At 33.7% G+C, this 17,667-nt stretch overlaps 1 protein-coding gene across 1 annotated transcript; it reads right to left on the bottom strand.

The window, feature by feature from the left end:
* Positions 1–317: 317 nt before the first annotated feature.
* C3H2orf15 (chromosome 3 C2orf15 homolog) lies at positions 318–16,759 on the bottom strand. The gene is made up of 2 exons (XM_074300386.1): positions 16,648–16,759; positions 318–656 (listed from the first exon to the last, which is right to left on the bottom strand). The coding sequence occupies exon 2, from the start codon at positions 632–634 to the stop codon at positions 359–361; it is 276 nt and encodes a 91-aa protein (XP_074156487.1). The 5' UTR covers positions 635–656; positions 16,648–16,759; the 3' UTR covers positions 318–358.
* Between the last annotated feature and the right edge of the window lie 908 nt (positions 16,760–17,667).

Genomic DNA, 17,667 nt, shown 5'->3' with positions numbered 1-17,667 from the left:
ATTAACCTTACAATTATTAAATTCTATAAAATAACATTTGATTATGAAAATAAAGAGTCAAGAAAAAGAAAAAAAGAAAAGAAAAATGAGAAAAACTCTGCAGGGTTTACTAGATGCTAAAATAGCAGATTTAAAATTAGTCTTAGATGTATAAATACCATTATGGCAAAACCTCAATATTTTACAAAGACATACATAATACAAGACTGTATCTATTATGACTAATGGAAGACTTTTTCCTCAAAGAGGCTTTTCGTCATCTATTTTTTTTTTTTTTTTTTTTTTACCAAATGGAATTAAACAATTTGACTCACCAATCAGCCAAAAGGATTTGTTTATTAATAATGTAGAAATAGCCTCATTCCACATCAATCATTTCTAGTCCATCTCTTTCTTTAACATATGTCACAGGACTTAATGATTTTCTTGAATGAGATTTTTTACCAGTCTCTTCATTGGTTGTAAAGTTTTCTCCTTGAATTAGGTCTTCTAACCTTATTTTTCTGGTATTTTGAAATAACCGAGTCACTGGTCTTAACCTGCTTTTCTCAGTCCTTCGAATTAAATGATCCTCCACTTTTGAGTCACTGTGTATAGCAGATACTTGAGTAGATTTACTAAGAGAGAATCCCATTCTGGGACCATATCTTCACAGTCTGAAAAAAATTGCCAAGAAAATATCTATGTAGTTTAAAAACAAAGCTCACAAAATTTTTTTCGACCTGATCACTAAAAACTCCTATTTGAAAGACAGGATATCAATGAAAATATCAAAAGCTAATATTTTAAAATTTTTAACATTTTATTATTTTAAACATGATTTTCTTTTAAAATATTGAGTTATAAATTTCTTCCTCTTTTCCCTGCCTCCCTCACTGAGATGAAGCAATATATCAATTTTAAATGTGAAATCATGTAAAACATATTTCCATATTAGTTATCTTTTTTAAAAGCAAGAAAAATGGTGGGAAAAATTATACTTCAGTTTGCACTTAGTTCATTAGTTGTCTCTCTGGAAGTGGATAGCATTTTTTCATTATGAGTTCTTTGGCACTGTCTTAGGTCATTGTATTGATCAGAGTAATTAAGTATTTCACAGTTTATCAATACAACCTTGCTATTATGCACAATGATCTCCCAGCTCTCACTTTATATTGCATCAGTTCATATAAGTTCCTGCTGTGTTTTTCTGCAATCATTCTCCTCATTATTTCTTAAAGCACAATAGTGCTCCATCACAATCAAATGTCACAATTTGTTCATCCATTCCCCATTTGATGAGTATTGTTTCTATTTTCAATTTCTTGAACGACAAAAGAGCTGCTATAAAGATTTTTGCACATAAAGACTTTTTTTCCCTTTGATCTCTTGGGGATATAGACCTAGTGGTAGCATTTTTGGGTCATAGGATATGCAGAATGTTATAGTCCCTTGAGTAAACTTTCAAGTTGGTTAGACCAGTTCGTTCCAACAACTGTTCATTAGTATACCCACTTTTCACTCATCCCCACCAGCACTGACAATTTCTGATAAGTATGAAGTGGTACTTCTGAGTTGTTTAAATTTGCAATTCTCAAATCAAATCAAAAGTGATTTAGGGCATTTTAGAAATATTACTATAGATAGCTCAGATTTCTTCCGAAAACTACCTGATTATATATTTTGGCCATTTATCATTTGGGGAATGGCTCATATATCAGATATACATCTGATTCAGTTCTATACTAAGTATATATTTGAGAAGCAAGATCTTTTTCAGTGTAAAAATAAATTTGATGTTATATCATTGTCTCTAGTGCTTTATAGCAGATTGTAACTTTTCTGATTATGTCTTTTCATTAGGTCAAGTTTTTGCTTTTCTTTGAGATAATGATTGCTACTCCTGCATTTTTCAGTTAAATTGAAGCATATTGAATTTTGCTACAGATCTTTAACTCTGGGCATGTGTTTCTGTTTCAAGTGTGTCTTTTTGTAAACAATATTTTGATGATTCCTGTTTTCTAATACATTCTGCCATCTGCTTCTGTTTTATAAGAGAGCATATCTCATTGACATTCAGTTATGATTACTGCTTATTTCCCTTCATCCCATTTTCTTGTTTCTTTTTATTCACTCCCTCCTCAAAAGTCTTTTTACTTCTGATCATTGCCTCCCTTAATCTGCCCTCTTTTTTAATCATCTCTGTCCCTTTTCTCATCCTCTTCCCCTCCCATTTGGATAAATTACATTTCTATATATGTGTGTTGCGCACCCACATTTATCAATATAGATATATATCTTCCCTCTTTGAATCAATTCTAATGTAAGGTTCAAGCACTATCCGCTACGACTTCTCCTATTTACCACTCCATTATAAAAAAAACTTCCTTGAACTCCTCTTTTATGTGAAAAAAATCTCCCCATTCTACTTATCCCTTTCCCCATTTTCCCAGTATATTCCTTTCTCATCCCTTCATTTTTGTGAGGATCATTCCAACATAATTGACTTTCATTCATGCCCTGTATGTAAATTCCTTTTAACTGCTTTAATGATAAAGTTCTTAGAAGTTAGATATATCCTTTTCCTCTATAGGGACCCAAGGAGTTTAACTTTATTGAGTCCCTGATTACTCTTTCAGTTTTTCTTTTTATGCTTCTCTTAAATCTTGTGTTTAAATGTCAATTGTTCCATTCACTTCTGGGTTTTTTTCATCACAAATGCCCACAAGTCCTTTATTTCATTAAATATCCATTTTTTCCTCTAATGGATTATATTTAGTTTTACTGAGTATATTATTCTTGGTTGTAATCCTAGCTCCTTTGCTTTCCAGAATATCATGTTCTAAGTTCTCTGCCACTTTATCATAGAAGCTTATAATCTTGTGTAATCTAACTGTGACACCATGATATTTGAATTGTTTCTTTCTGGCTGCTTCAGATATTTTCTCTTTGACTTGGGAATTCTAGAATTTGGCTATAATATTCCCAGGAATTTTCATTTTGGAATCTCTTTCAGGAATTGATTGGCATTTTCTTTTTTTTTTTTTTTTTTTTTTTTAATGCTTTGGACCTAAGACATCAGAGAAGCTTTCCTTGATAATTTCTTGAATCATGATTCTTTCTTTGATCATGGCTTTCAGGTAGTCCAGTAATTCTTACATTATCCCATCTTAATCTATTTTCCAAGTCATTTGTTTTTCTAATGAGATACTTTATATTTTCTTCTATTTTTTTTCATTCCTTTAATTTTGTTCTATTGTTTCTTGTGTAGTCATTAGCTTCCACTTACCCAATTCTCATTTTTAAGGAATTCCGTTCTTCAGTGAACTTGAGTGCCTCTTTTTCCATTTAGCCAATTTTGCTTTTTGAGTTCTTTATATTTCAGTTAATTTTATCAGTAGGCCAATTCTTTTTTTTAGATGTTATTTTCTTCAGTGAGGTTTTATACTTAAAAAAAAAATCAAATTGTTAATTATCTTTTCATAATTTTCTTATATTATTCTCATTTATTTTCCTAATTTTTCCTTTACTACTAATCTCTTTAATGCTTCCAGGAATTCTTGTCAGGTTTGGATCCAATTAGCATTTTTTTAAGGTTTTGTTGATTTCTATTTTCATATTGTTGTCTTCTAAGTTTAGATCTTGGTCTTTTCTGCCACTGAAGTAACTTTTTAATGGTCAAGTTCTTTTTTTTTTTTGTTAATTGCTCATTTTTCCAGTCTACTTCTTGACTTTGAACTTTATGTTAAAATTAGGTTTTGCTAATCTCATCCTTCAGGCTTTTGGGGTGTAGCTATTTCCAGAGCTAGTTCTAGGGGGTCTAGAGATTTATATTGTTTCCATGGTGGTGTGACCCTGGGAAAAATGTGGTCACTGCTCTCTTGATCTGCACTCTGGTCTTTACCTCAGAAAAGTCTGTATATGCATCTGCATTGTGTTTTTAAAGAATTGTTTTCCTCAATTGTTTTCCTTGCTTTTCCAAGCTTATGACTTTTCCTTGCATACCTCTAGTTTCTTTTCCTCATTTTTTCTTCTACCTCTCTTATTGGCCTTTTAAAATCTTTTATGAGCTCTTCCAAGAAGTATCTTTGTACTTGAGATCAATTCCTATCATTCTGATATTTCCTCTGTAAACATTTTCTACTTGTCTGAGTTGGTGTTTTGGTCTTCCTTGTCACAATAGTAACTTTCTATGGTTAAGGTTCTTTTGTTTCTTACTCATTTTCTTTCGTTCTTTTTTCTATATCCTCTTTTGGGGGTACTCCTGGGATAAACGGGGTGCTGTCCCGAGTTTCCTGTGCAGCTCTGAGCTTTGGCTTTTAGTACAAAGACTCCTTGTGTTTGGTGTCTTACTCATAGCAGAAGATAGTTATTCCTGTTTTCCAGAAAACAGACTAATTTCCCTAACTGGCAATTTGCCCTATGAACTGGGACTGGAGGCTGCCCCACTGGCCTGCTTCACTACTGACCCAGGATCCAGGGTTTTCAGTTGCTGATTTGCTGTGATTAAGATCCTCTCACTGGCTTTCCCAAACACCATCTCAGCTGGGCTGAATACCCTTTTCACCCCAGTGACACTGACCTTTCTTGAAATTCTTCCAACTCTATCTTGGGCTGCAGAGTAGTTTCATTCTGTCAGAATCTGTTCAGAGGTTTGATTTCATGTGATTTTCAAGGAAAACTGAGAGAACTCAAGAAGCTTCCTGGCTTCACTCCATTCCTCTGAACTCTGGCATATTCTTTTAATTTCTACTTTGCCCTCTGGTTAAATGATATCTGTGCAATTTCTTGAATTATGATGTTTTGATCAAGGCTTTCAGGTAGTTCAATAATTCTTGTTATCTCTCCTTGATCTATTTTGCAGGTCAGTTTCCTTTCTGTTGATATTTCATATTTTTTTAAAAAGTATTTTATTTAAAACAGAGAAAGAAAAAAATTGCTATGTGCACAATAGAACATGAGAGTTCAAAATATGAAACAATTTTCATTTCAAGAAAGCTTATATATTGCCAAGAAATTGCTTTAGAGAGCTAGAAAAAAAGAAAACAAAAGTCATGTGGAGAACAAAAGGTCAAGAATGTCAATGAAATTAATGGAAAAAAAAATTCAAACAAAGGTGGTCTAACTGCACCAGACTTAAAACTATATCATAAAGCATCAGTCATCAAAACCATTTGGTACTGGCTATGAAATAGAGTAGTTGATCAGTAGAATAGGTTAGGCTCATAAGATTCAATAGTCAATGACTGATAAACCCCCCAAAAAAGAATCTAACCAAAAAAATAGCTTATATAATAACACTAAACATTGTATGAAGGACTATCCATCTTTTCTTTGCTTCCTCGTGGGTTTTCTTTTATTCTCTGTTGTGCACTTTGTATTTTATTATTTTTTTCTCCTTTCCTTCCCCTACCTCTTCCAAAAAGACTAGAATTAAACTCAGATATATGTATATATGCTATATATATTTACACAGGTACATAGACATATAAATGTCTATAATCCTACACATAGACACATTTATAAACATCTATGAAAGGCCTTAGTATGCTTTAGTTGTTCTCTGTTTCTCTCAGGTATTTAACATCCATACTTCTTAAGTCCAGGTCTTTCCATGTTTTTCTAAATCTACCAACTCATCATTTCCTACAATCAAAGCATTATTCCCACTTTCAACTGTCTAATTATTTTAAATAGTCTAAAACAATATTAATATGGCTGACATATAGTGTAATTTTCCTTTATCACTTTTAGATTAAATCTACTTTTGTTTTAACTTTGTCTGAGATCAATGATTATGACTTATGCTTTTTTTTTCTAATAACTTCTACTCTTGAACATTATATTTGTGTGTATCTCATATTTTCTATCCCTGCTGACTCCTATGTTTTATTTCCACCTGATGCCTTGCCTTGCTATTTGCCTCCCTCTTCAGGATCCCTCCCTTATCTTTTCTCCCCCCATTCCTTCCCCATTAATCTCCACACTCTTGTATATCCTACTTTATCCTATATCTATATGTACCTATATATCTATATATATATATGTATATCTATCTTATAATGTATAATAATATATATCATGGCATCAATAAGATTAAAGGAGCAATTCATATCCACATTTATATATATATACACACATATGTATTGCTCCATATATACATATAGATATAGATATGTATTGTTTCTTTTTTAATGTGAGGAGATTCTAGAACTATTATTTCTGCCCCCCCCATTTAATTCCTCTGTGCCAATTCTTGCTCTTATATTTCATTTGTATAATGTAATTACTCTTTTTATCTTTTTCTGTATGGTATTACTTTTTAGAATTACACCATACTTAGCTCTATCCATTTGTCTTTTAAATTATAGAATCACTAATGACAATCTTGGGCATGTGATTTACATTTTTATGGACTTTTTGAGTCCCTTAAATTAGTCCTTGATATTTACCTCTTATTTCTCTTGGATCTTATGTGTCAAATTTTCCATCAAGTTCAGGTTTTCTTTGTAACAAAATCCTAAATATCTGACAGTTCATTGAATATTTTTTTTCACCATTCTGGATTGTTTAAATTTTCTGGCTATGAAATTTTCAGTTGTAACCTTGTTCTTTTGCTCTTTGATATAGTGTTCCAAGACCTGCAGTCTTTTAATGTATCTACTGTTAATACTGTGATTCCAATTGTGGCTCTACCATATTTAAATTGTTTTTTCTTGTTACCTGGGGATTGCAAAATTTGGCTATAGTGTTCCTATAGGTTTTCCTCAGAGGATCTCTTTCAGGTGGTGATTCATGGATTTTTTCTACTTCTATTTCCCCCTCTTGTTCTACAGTTTCAGGACAATTTTGATTATTTCCTGTATTATTGTATCAAAATTCTTTGATAATAGTTTTCACATAGTCCAATTATGTTTTCTCCTCTTGATCTGTTCTCCAGATATGCTATTTTTATGAAATGTTACATTTCCTTTTTTATTCTTTATATTTTGCTTTATTTTCTCATAATTTTGCTGACTTTCCCTTGCCCAATTCTAGTTTTCAAGGAGCCATTTTCTTAAAGATTCTAGATCTTTTTCTAATTGGTTGACTTTTTCATAATCTTTTTCTTGAATTTAAAAAAAGTTTTTCTCAAATCTCATTTTTTAAAAAGTCTTTTTAAAGTTCTTTAAAGTCTTTTTTAGGCAAGTGACCATGTAATGCCTTTGGGATATGAGGCTTTTTTGTTTGTTTGTTTCAGTGTCCTTTTTGGAAGATGAACCCTTGTCTTCCCCATTCTCATAGTAACTAATTATGATTGGGTTTTTCTTTGCCTGTTTTTTTTTTTTTTTTTTTTTTTTTTTTTTTTTTAAATAGCAGATTGTTAGTGTAGTGATCATCTCTAGTCTTAGGGCATAGGGTTCAGTGTCTCTAGCCTCAGGTCTTCCTTCACTTTTTCCCTCCAGTCTGGAGCTGGAAGCCAAGGATCCTTGCCCCAGTTTCTACACTCACTGGACATGTCCTTCTTGCCTGAGGCAGTGTCTCAGTAGGATAGCTACTGTCTATCAGGATAGCCTGATGTCCCTTATTAGCAGAGGTTCCCTCAGTCTTTCCCCACTCAGACACTAGACTCTGCCCCCCAATACTGATCAGGAGGTGAAAATTCCTGAAGCTGGACCCCGAGACTACCTCCAACCCAACTAGCCCTAGCTAGGGCTAGCCATTTGCTGTTTCAGCAGAACTAGCTTGGAGGTGTTTACATACATTTCAACCTCTGACCAGATGTGCTTCTTGAGATCTTCTGACCCAACTTATGCTTTTAAATGTTTCAAGTTGTCCTGAGGTACTATGTTTTTGGGGGTCCTGTAGGTTTTTGGTGCTTCCAAGGAGTATGAACTGGGAAGAGGTCTGGTTACTATCTTCATGGTCTTCACTCCAGTCTTTACCTCAATAGGGTCTCTGCCCTTTTCTACATCACAGAGCGGAATGGCTCCTCTCATCCCTGGATCTGCAATCCCAAACTGGGTAATGGGTGATAGTTGCCAAATGGTCTCTAATCCTGTGCCCAGTATTAGTACATGGGTCGCTTGTAACCCTTTTCTGACCACATTTTATTCTCTTACTGTCCTTAACACCAAGGGCTCCCTATGCTGCCACTGCTGCCATTTCCTCCAAGGCCTATAGTCAGTGATGCTTCTGCCATGCTATACTCCTATCCAGCTTCCACTCCAGTATCCACAGACTTCTGTTTCCCTAAATTGTCTTGGCTGAAAAAAAGTTTTATTGTAACTTGCTTTTTGTTATCCCATTCAGAATTTAACACACTTTTCACTTAGGGGTTGAGACAGCTTAGCAGAAATGCTCTCTGTACTTTGTCTTCTTGGTTCCACCTCTCCCTATTACTGTCAAAGACTCTATTATCCTTCCAATTCCCTGGATCACAACTTGCAATCATCCGATACTCCTAATTCTCTCTCCTTTCTATCCCCCCTAATGCCCAATTTGTTGTCAAGGACTAGCAATTTCAGCTTTGCGACATGCCTCTTTTGCCTTCTTTCTCATCTGACACTGCCCTGGTGCAAGTCCCCAATCTCACCAAGCCTAGACTATCCTAGTAGTCTGCATGGGTGATGTGCAGGCCACAAGTCTCTCCTTAGTCCAGTCCATCTTTCATTCAGCACAGTGATTTTACTAACACACAGATCTGACCATGTCCCCTCCCTACTTGATAAACTCCAGTGGTTCTTTATCACTCCCAGTGTCAAATGTAAATCCTCTGCTAAGATTCACTTCTCTTCTCACCTTTCCAGTTTTCTTACATATACCATCCTCCACGTACTCTTTAATCCAATGACATTGTCATTGAACAAGATACTCAACTCCACCTGGCTATTCCATGGCCAGAATGCTCTCCTCCCTTGTTTCTAACGTCTACATTTCCTTGCCTGGCTTCCATCAAGTCTCAGTTAAAATCCTATCTTCTATTGTAAGCCTTTCCCAATTTATTAGAGTGCCTTCTGTTTATTACTTCCTATCTATACTGTATATAACTTCTTGTCTCAGCTGTGAACTCATTGATGGTACACTAGCTTTTGACTTCCTTTTAATCCCCAGTATTTAGGATAGTTCATGGTCATAGCAGGCACTTCATAAATGCTTATCAACTGACTCTAGGATTTAAAACTCTTTATAATTTTCTTTCTAGATTTTTGCATATTGCTACTCTCTACAATTCAGCTTTACTGGTTTACTTACTTTTCACACAGAGCAGTGAATTGTTTATTTTCCTGCTTTTGATCTGGCTATCCCCTATTCCTGGATTTTATTACCTTCACTTCTCTTAGAATCCCTGTTCTTCCTTCACATTTCAGTTCAAATGTCATCTTCTGCAGAGATCTTTCCTAGTGCCATTACCTGCGAGTGCCTTCCTCCTCTAAAATTGCCTTTTATTAACCTACAATTATTTGTATACATGCTCTCTCCTTCATAAGAATGTGAGCTTCTTGTGGACACAAGGGCTGTTTTTACTTTTTTTTTTTCCCCCATAATTAGTATAATACCTGGCACATAACCAGAAATTAATGAATTTTTGTTGACTGATTGGGGGACATTTATTCCTATATTGTTTTTTTTTGCTTCATGAGCATAGTTTATTTCATTAAAAGGGCATTAAGCTTCTCAAGGACACAAACCAGTTTTGTTTTGTCTCTAAAAATGTCCAGAGTAATGCCAGATAAGTCGTAAGTGGTTAACAAATATTTGTTGAACCAGAATATTTGACATAAAATATGAAATCATCTGCTTCAAAACTGAAGCTACTCCTATGTAACTTCTAGGAGTAAAAGAAAAAAGCCTTTTTGTCAGTGAAATGATGACCTTTGCCTACAAGGTGAAGATTTACTTTTCACATAGACAACATTCTTTGTAAACTGTAAAGTAATATAAATGTAGTCATTTTTCTAGTATTCAGATCATATAGAGCCACTTAATCTTTATCATAAAAGTCAAATACCAAGAGGCTAAATACTTTATGTTTATAATTGTTTTAGCACAGCAAGAACTTAAAATTTTTAGAGGCAATATTCTGAGTGTAAGACAAGTATAACATTATTTTTCAGCCATTTTTTTTCTCTGTTTTTGTACCTGTCTGGCAATACCATTTCCTACCACCATCTAACTGGTTGTACAACAGAAATAAAAATTGTTTGGCTTCTTTTATTAGATCTTTTCTCCTCTCAATTATCAAACTTTTTTTTTCTTCCTTCCTCTTATCTTATCCCCATATTCCTGAAAAATTAAATAAATTTTAAAAAAATGCTAAAAATAAACAATAACTTAAAATATATATACATGTGTGTCATACTATATCTTTAGTTCATTATTTCTTTGTTAGAAGATAGACAGCATTCTTCCTCAATGTTCCTCTGGAATTATGGATGGTTATTGTATTGATTAAAGTTTTAAGTCTTTTAAAATTTTTCATTTTTACATTATTAAAGTACATATTGTTCTTGTAGTTCTGTTCACTTCACTGTAAAACAGTTCATACAAGTCTTTCTGTGTTTTGAAAGAGTGATTATTTTTCTATTACATTAATAACCAGTTATTAAATTATGATTAAGGCTTTTTCTCTTCATTGTCTCATTCAGTGATCAGTCCCTGTAAGAATCATATCTGAAGAACATTGCTGATAAGATGAGATGATCCAAAATCCTCCAAGAATGTGCTTTTACATTTTAGGCAGGACCCCGCCCAATTAGGAGACCTTCCTTCTATTAAGAGTCTAAATAGAATCTAATCTCAGCCCCAAAAGCATTATGCCCAAATCCTGGGACCCCTCCATTGGAGGTTATGGCAACTCAATTCCTGAAGAAGAAAGCAGAGTGGACTAGGTAGAAATGAATTCCTCTGTTCACAATGTTGGAGGGGGTCGAGTCTCATGATCAAGCCATGTTCCCAGAAGGAGAAGAAAACTGTTAGCCTACCTTCTCATTAATATGTCTACCCCTTCATTAAATGTTCACCAATCAGCCTTGATTTTTCCTGTCAGGGGCATTCTTTTTTTTCTAAAAATATTTAAGGCATTCAGTCTCTGCATTAGGTATCTAGCTACCTTGAGAAAGCACTGACTATCAATTTATTATCAGCTAGACTAATTATTAATCAGAATACTCAGACTTTTTATTCTTTTCAGTTTCTTTGAAACCATTTTCTAGCAAAATAGTATTCCATGACATTTATATACAATAATTTGTTCAACTACTTCCCAGCTGATGTGCATTTCCTTAGTTTATAATAGTTTGTAACTACAAAAAACCTTGCTAAAAGGGAATCCTTTTTCTCTTTCTTTGATCTCTTTGAAAGATAAGCTTCTTACTGAAATATAAGCATAGTATTAGTATCACTATTAATCAGTCAATAAATAATCTACCATATACCAGGCACTAAGCACTGAGGATACAAAAACAGGTAAAAGAGGAGGCAGCTAGAGGAAGCAGCTAGGTGGCACAGTGGATAGAGCACTAGCCTTGAATTCAGGAGGACCGGAGTTCAAATTTGATCTCAGACATTTAACATATCCTAGCTGTGTGACTCTGGGCAAGTCACCCCAGCCTCAAAAAAAAAAAAAAAAAAAAAAAAAGAAAGAGGTAAAAGACAGATTCTGCTGTCTAATGGACAACAAACTAATAGAGGCAAAAAATAATTATGCACAAAAAAGCTATTTGTATAACAAATAGGAAATAATCAAAAGGGGGAAGGTAATAGAAAAAAGGTATTGGTCTGGGGGAAGGGGTTGGGGGAAGGAGGGGAAAAGTTGAAATAAAAGGTTTTCCAATTGTCAATGCTGGAAAATTACCTATGCATAAAATTTTTGTAAAATGTAATCAATTAAAAAAAAAAGAAAGAAAAAAGGTTAGGAAAAGCTTCGCATAGATGATTTTAAGTGATACTTGGAAGCCAAAATGTTCCCACTGGGTCAAAGGATACAAGCATAGTTTAGTAACTGTTGGAGCAAATTCCAAAGTGCTTGCCAGAATGACTGGATCAATTCACAACTTCACACAGTAATCAATTAGCCTATTTTTCTATGCTTCCTTCAACAAGTAATTTTTTGGTTGAGTTTGCCAATCTAATAGGTATGAAGAACTTGGAACTGTCTCTATTTATATTTCTCTACTTACTAGTGATTTGAGCATTTTTTTCTCACAATGTTACAGTTTAAATTTATTCTTAGATCATTTATTAAATAAGAAATAATTTATTTTCATAAATTTGAATCAATTCCTTATATATTTTGAAATTAGATTTTTTTTTCCTTTGTTTTTTGCCACAATATTTGTTCCAATCATTTTTACCTCCTTCTAATATGGGTTACACTGAATTTGTGCCAAAACTTAAAACAGTTTTATAACCAAAACTATCCATTTTCTCTTTGTATCACATTTCCTTAGGTCATGAACTCTTCTATTTAGATTTGAAAGATTGATTCTTTAATTTATGGTATGATCTTTTATTCACTTCCCCCAAAGACTTTACATTTTCCCTTACTTAAATAAATTTTTTTGCAAGGCAATTGGGGGCAAGTGATTTGCTCAAGGTCACACAACTAATAAGAGTTAAGTGTCTGAGGCCCCATTTGAACTCAGATCCTTTTGATTTCAGGGCCAGTCTTCTATCTACTGCACCATTTAGCTGCCTGTATGATCTATTAATTATGTTATGTATACATTCAGAACTCATCTTACTATGAAGCATTGTTCTAAACTTAAATTCTGCTAGAATGTTTTCTGGTTTTCTCAGCATTTTTTCTTTTCAAATAGTTCTTATTCTAATAGAATATTTATGATATTTTAATTCATCAAATACTTGTTGGCTCCTGTCTATTGAGTACCTAATTTGTTGTATTGAGTGATCCATTTATTTTTTTTTACCAGTATCAAATTGTTTAGATAATTATTGCTTCTTTAGTATAATTTTAAATCTGGTATTAGACTCCCATCCTTCCTACTTTTTAAATTATTTCTCTTCTTAGTCTTAATCTTTTGTTTCTTCAGATTACTTTTTTCTTTTTTTTAATACATTTTTATTATTCTATTTTTAAAATTAATTTTATAATTATGATTTTTTGACAGTACATATGCATGGGTAATTTTTTTACATTATCCCTTGTACTCACTTCTGTTCCAAATTTTCCCCTCCTTCTCTTTACTCCCTCCCCTAGATGACAGTCAATCCCATACATGTAAATATGTTATAGTATATCCTAGATACAATATATGTGTGCAAAACCGAATTTCTTGTTGCACAGTAAGAATTGGATTCAGAAGGTAAAAGTAACCTGGGAAGAAAGACAATAGTGCAAACAATTTACACTCAATTCCCAGTGTTCCTTCTCTGGGATAGCTGAGTCTGTCCATCATTGATCAACTGGAACTGAATTAGATCTTCTCTATTTTGAAGATATCCACTTCACAGATTACTTTTTTCTATTACTACTTCTAGTCCTATAAAGTAATATTTTGGCAAACTGTCATAGATGAAACATGAAATATTATTTTCATTTTTATTTTATTGGCATAATATACCCATAATAATATTTTCCCAATTATTTAGGGCTATAAAGAATGTTTTAGGTAAAAAGTATTTTAAAGTTGTATATATATTTTTGTCTTAGGACTGTTTAAATTGCCTATTTCTCTTTTTGCCAGTCTGGGTATTTTATATTTTTTGTAAAAATTCATCCATATCATTTAAGTTAGAGGTTTTATTGTCATATAGCTGAGCAAAAATTCTTAAGAATATCTTTTATTTCTCTATTTGTTATGAATTCTTTTTTCATTTTTTATAGTTTTTGCTCTTTAAAAATCAAATTAGTTAATGATTCATCCATTTATTATATATTCAGAATTATTAGCTGATTTTTTTCCTGATCTTCAAGGTTCCTTTTTTGATGTTTAATGATGTTAGGGTTTTTAAATTGTTTTTATAGGCTAAATAATCCCATTATGCCCAATTCTTTGATTTTCTCTTCCCTTCTTTTCTTGATGAAACTGTTAAGTGCTACATTTCTCCCTAGAGTATTTTAATCACATCCTAAAATTTTTGCTAATTTATCCCATTGTTTTGTCTTTAATGAAATTATTTATTCTTTAAATATTTTTTTAAGATGAAATTATTTAGTCTATAATTTTAATGGAACTATGGTCAGTCAAGGATGTGTTTAATATTTTTTTTCTGTATTTGTCTGTGAGAATTTTATGCACTAATATGTGGTTAATTTTTATAAAGTTGCCACACATACATGAGAACATATAAGATTTGTCATATTTAACTTTTAAAAAACTCTATTCAAATCCTTAACTTTTTATTTTTGGGTTACTTTGGTTCTGAAAGAAGTACATTTAAATCTTCCATTATACTTCCACTATTTCTTCCCATAATTCACTTAACTTTTCTATTATTTAGAACACTCTCTCTTTCTCACACACACACACACACACACACACACACACACACACACACACACACACACACACATATGCAAGTACATACACACAGTATTGAAATTATTTCAGCATCTATGGCAATTTTCAGTAAAAAAAGTTTCATTTCTCTTTTAATTAAGTTCATTGTTGCTGTTACCTGAGATGACAGCTACCAATGATTTTTTTTTTAAAGTTAAAAAATTTAACAGAATTCTAGTTCCATAGTTAATTTTTGTAAAAATCTTGGTGTTTCTAGTCTTATTTCTTGAATTGAGTTTTCAATGTTCCCTGGGTTTTTTGTTTTTGTTTTTTTCTTTTTAAAATAATTCAGTTAAGTTGCCAGTTATGAATCTGAAGTGATTGGAGAAGAGTTCTATTTTTATTAGAAAACAGAACCTCTCACTCTCTCCTTCCTTCTGATTGAAGAAAGTGGAGGGCAAAGAACTTCTCTAAGAACCTCCAACCAGCCCAGCCATCTCTTCACTTCCTACCACACTACCTTCTTCTGGACTTCAACATGCTCCTAAGAACAGTATCACCCTCCTCAATAATTCTAGCCTCTGGGACTCTTCTTTCCCTCTTACTGGAGAGGGCTGAGAGAAGCAAGCTCACCCTAGAACTTCCATATATGTGTCCAGGCTATCAACCTCTTCAGTATTTACTTGGTTGCACTCTTCTTTAACTCATCCTAATCACTTAATTTTCCAGATTTCTTTTACGTGTTAACTTCTTCCCTTAGATTGTGAAATCCTCAAAGGGAAAGACTTTTTTCTTTCTTTGTATCCTTAGTGTTTAGCACAATCCCTGGCACACAGTAGTTGTTTTAAGAAATGTTTATTAACTGACAGGAAACTTACACAGTTCTTTCCTTCAGCTTTTGAAAACTGCCAGCTTCAAAGAGTCTTTATTTAAAATAAAACAAAAAAAAATTTACCTGAAATTTCAATAATAGGAGGAATAAAACTCATACTAAACTTCTTAAATTGCTGTTTTTGGTGATTTTCAATTCTTTCTGATCCCATTTAGGGTTTTCTTGGCAGAGATACTAGAGTGGTTTGCCATTTCCTTCTCCAAATCATTTTACAGAAAAACTGAGGTAAACAGGGTTAAGTCATTTGCCTAGAGTCCCACAGCTACTGACTGGGGTCAGATCTGAATTCCGGAAGGTGAGTCTTTCTTATAGAATTATCTATAATTATCCTATGTATGTTGTATTGCATACTGATTACATATTATCTCCCATGTTAGATCCTGTTTGAGGGCAGAGACAGTTTTTACCTTTCTCTATATCCAGAGTCCTTACACAATGATAGTAGGTAATGTATCTGCTTAATAAATGCTTGACTAGATTTACATACTTTAATGCTGCAGTACCACTACTGAGCACATAGAGGACAATGACCAAAACACATATATTATAAGAAAACATCCATTGAAGCACTGTTTTGGGTAGCAAATTGAAAATAAAATACATGCCATCAGTTGGGGGTTGGCTGAACACACTGTGGTATATGAAAGTAAATGTATTATACTATGGAAACAAGAACTATGAGGGACGTAGAGAAATATGAAAAAAAATATGAATGATACAAATCAACTACAGCAGCACTAAGAAAATATACCCAATAATTATGATGATATAACAACAATATTAAAATATTCCAGATTGATAATAAAATACACTGCCCCTCTCAGGAGAAAGGTGAAGTCCAGGGTTGTGGAATATGGTATATGCTGTATGGAATATTCAGGTGGCTGTGTTGGTTGGGTTTATTTGTTTTTTTGAAATGTTTTTCTTTACTACAAGGAAGGATACAAAGTTAAGTGGAAATGACAAAGTATGAAAACAAAAAGTATCAGTAAGGAGGGAAGAACTGTGATCTGTTGGATTGTGGGTTTTTCCAAAATAATCAAAATTTATCTCAAAGGTGAGCCCCAGTCCAGAAAATAAGGAATACTTCCATAATGATCGGGGTTACAAAAAAAAAAAAAAAAGTTAAAAAGAAAATCGAACTATTGCAAAAACTTTTAATATATCGCATATACGTACACATAAAAACATAAAGAAGCCTAAAAAACAGAATTATGAAGTTGGGGATATAGGAAGCATTTGTATTACAATAATTTTTTGAAGAAACATCCTATAGAAGAGATACTCATATCTATGGGTGTAAAATATAATGCCATAAAAATTATTACTCACCTTTCTAAATCATGAATTATCAATCTCTTCGAGATGTGACCTGGCTTTTTAAAATGGAGATTTGAGCTCTTTCAGCAACACTGATATATACTCGGGGAAAAGTTAGACATCATCCTAGCTGTAAGAAAAAAAGAAAGAAAAAAAAAAGGAAAGGAGCCACTATGGTTCAAATATTGTTTCTGTTTCTTATAAGAGGGTAGATAGAAATTAACTTATTTCCCCAGAGTATTTTTTAATGAAAAGTTTGTCTTCTCTCAACTTAATTTCTCACTTTTAAGATAATTTATACGAATTCTTTTCCATAGTGCCTAAGCTACTTCTGTCATGGTCATGAATAAACGAAGGCTTATTTACTAGATATTAAAACATGCAAAAAAAAAAAAGCAGAGTTATTTTTCTTGGACATCATATAGCAGGAGATCAGAACATTCTTCCCTTTCCCCCCTTAAAAAAATGTAGCTTTAACGAAAAGGCTCGGCATTTTCCGCTCACTTTCCACAGGGCCTCAGGAAACAAAGGAAAAGGGGTTATGAAGTGTTCTACAGCACCCTCCGTTCTACTCCCCAGAAGCTTGTAGAGAAATATTAAGAAACCGAAGCTTTGGCTCTGCCAGCCTCCCGCCCTGGCGTATCTGAAATGGCCAAGGCCAATGTCCCGGAGGGGAATGAGTCCGGCGGCGGAGAAGCGGGACAGGAGATAAGGGCGGCTGCTTCAGAAGCCCCGATGCCAGGCGCTCACTTAGACCTCCCGCATCCCGCAGAGGCCACAGCCGGAGACTTCAGGAGGCTTAGCGGCGATCCGCAGCGCCCAGGCTCCGGCCGGAAAGTGCACTCCACGCTCAGATGCCCACCAGCGAGAATAATCGAAAGAACCTACTCTCTAGACTTGAATTCCGTAGATTTGGGAATGATATCGGCGCCTGGTCGCGGAAGAGATAAAAAACCAGGTTAAAGTTGCCACAGCTTGCCCTCGCCTCGGCAAATGGAGCAGGTGTTCCAAAACGGATAGGGACCGGGGAGA

This window comes from Sminthopsis crassicaudata, chromosome 3, assembly GCF_048593235.1.
Source record: "Sminthopsis crassicaudata isolate SCR6 chromosome 3, ASM4859323v1, whole genome shotgun sequence".
Taxonomy (NCBI): Eukaryota; Metazoa; Chordata; class Mammalia; order Dasyuromorphia; family Dasyuridae; genus Sminthopsis; species Sminthopsis crassicaudata.
The sequence above is the reverse complement of the archived record's forward strand: the minus strand, read 5'-3'. Positions and strand labels throughout refer to the sequence as shown.

Coding starts and splice junctions, on each gene's coding strand:
- C3H2orf15 (XM_074300386.1), bottom strand. CDS start 634: ATGGGATTCTCTCTTAGTAAATCTACTCAAGTATCTGCTATACACAGT.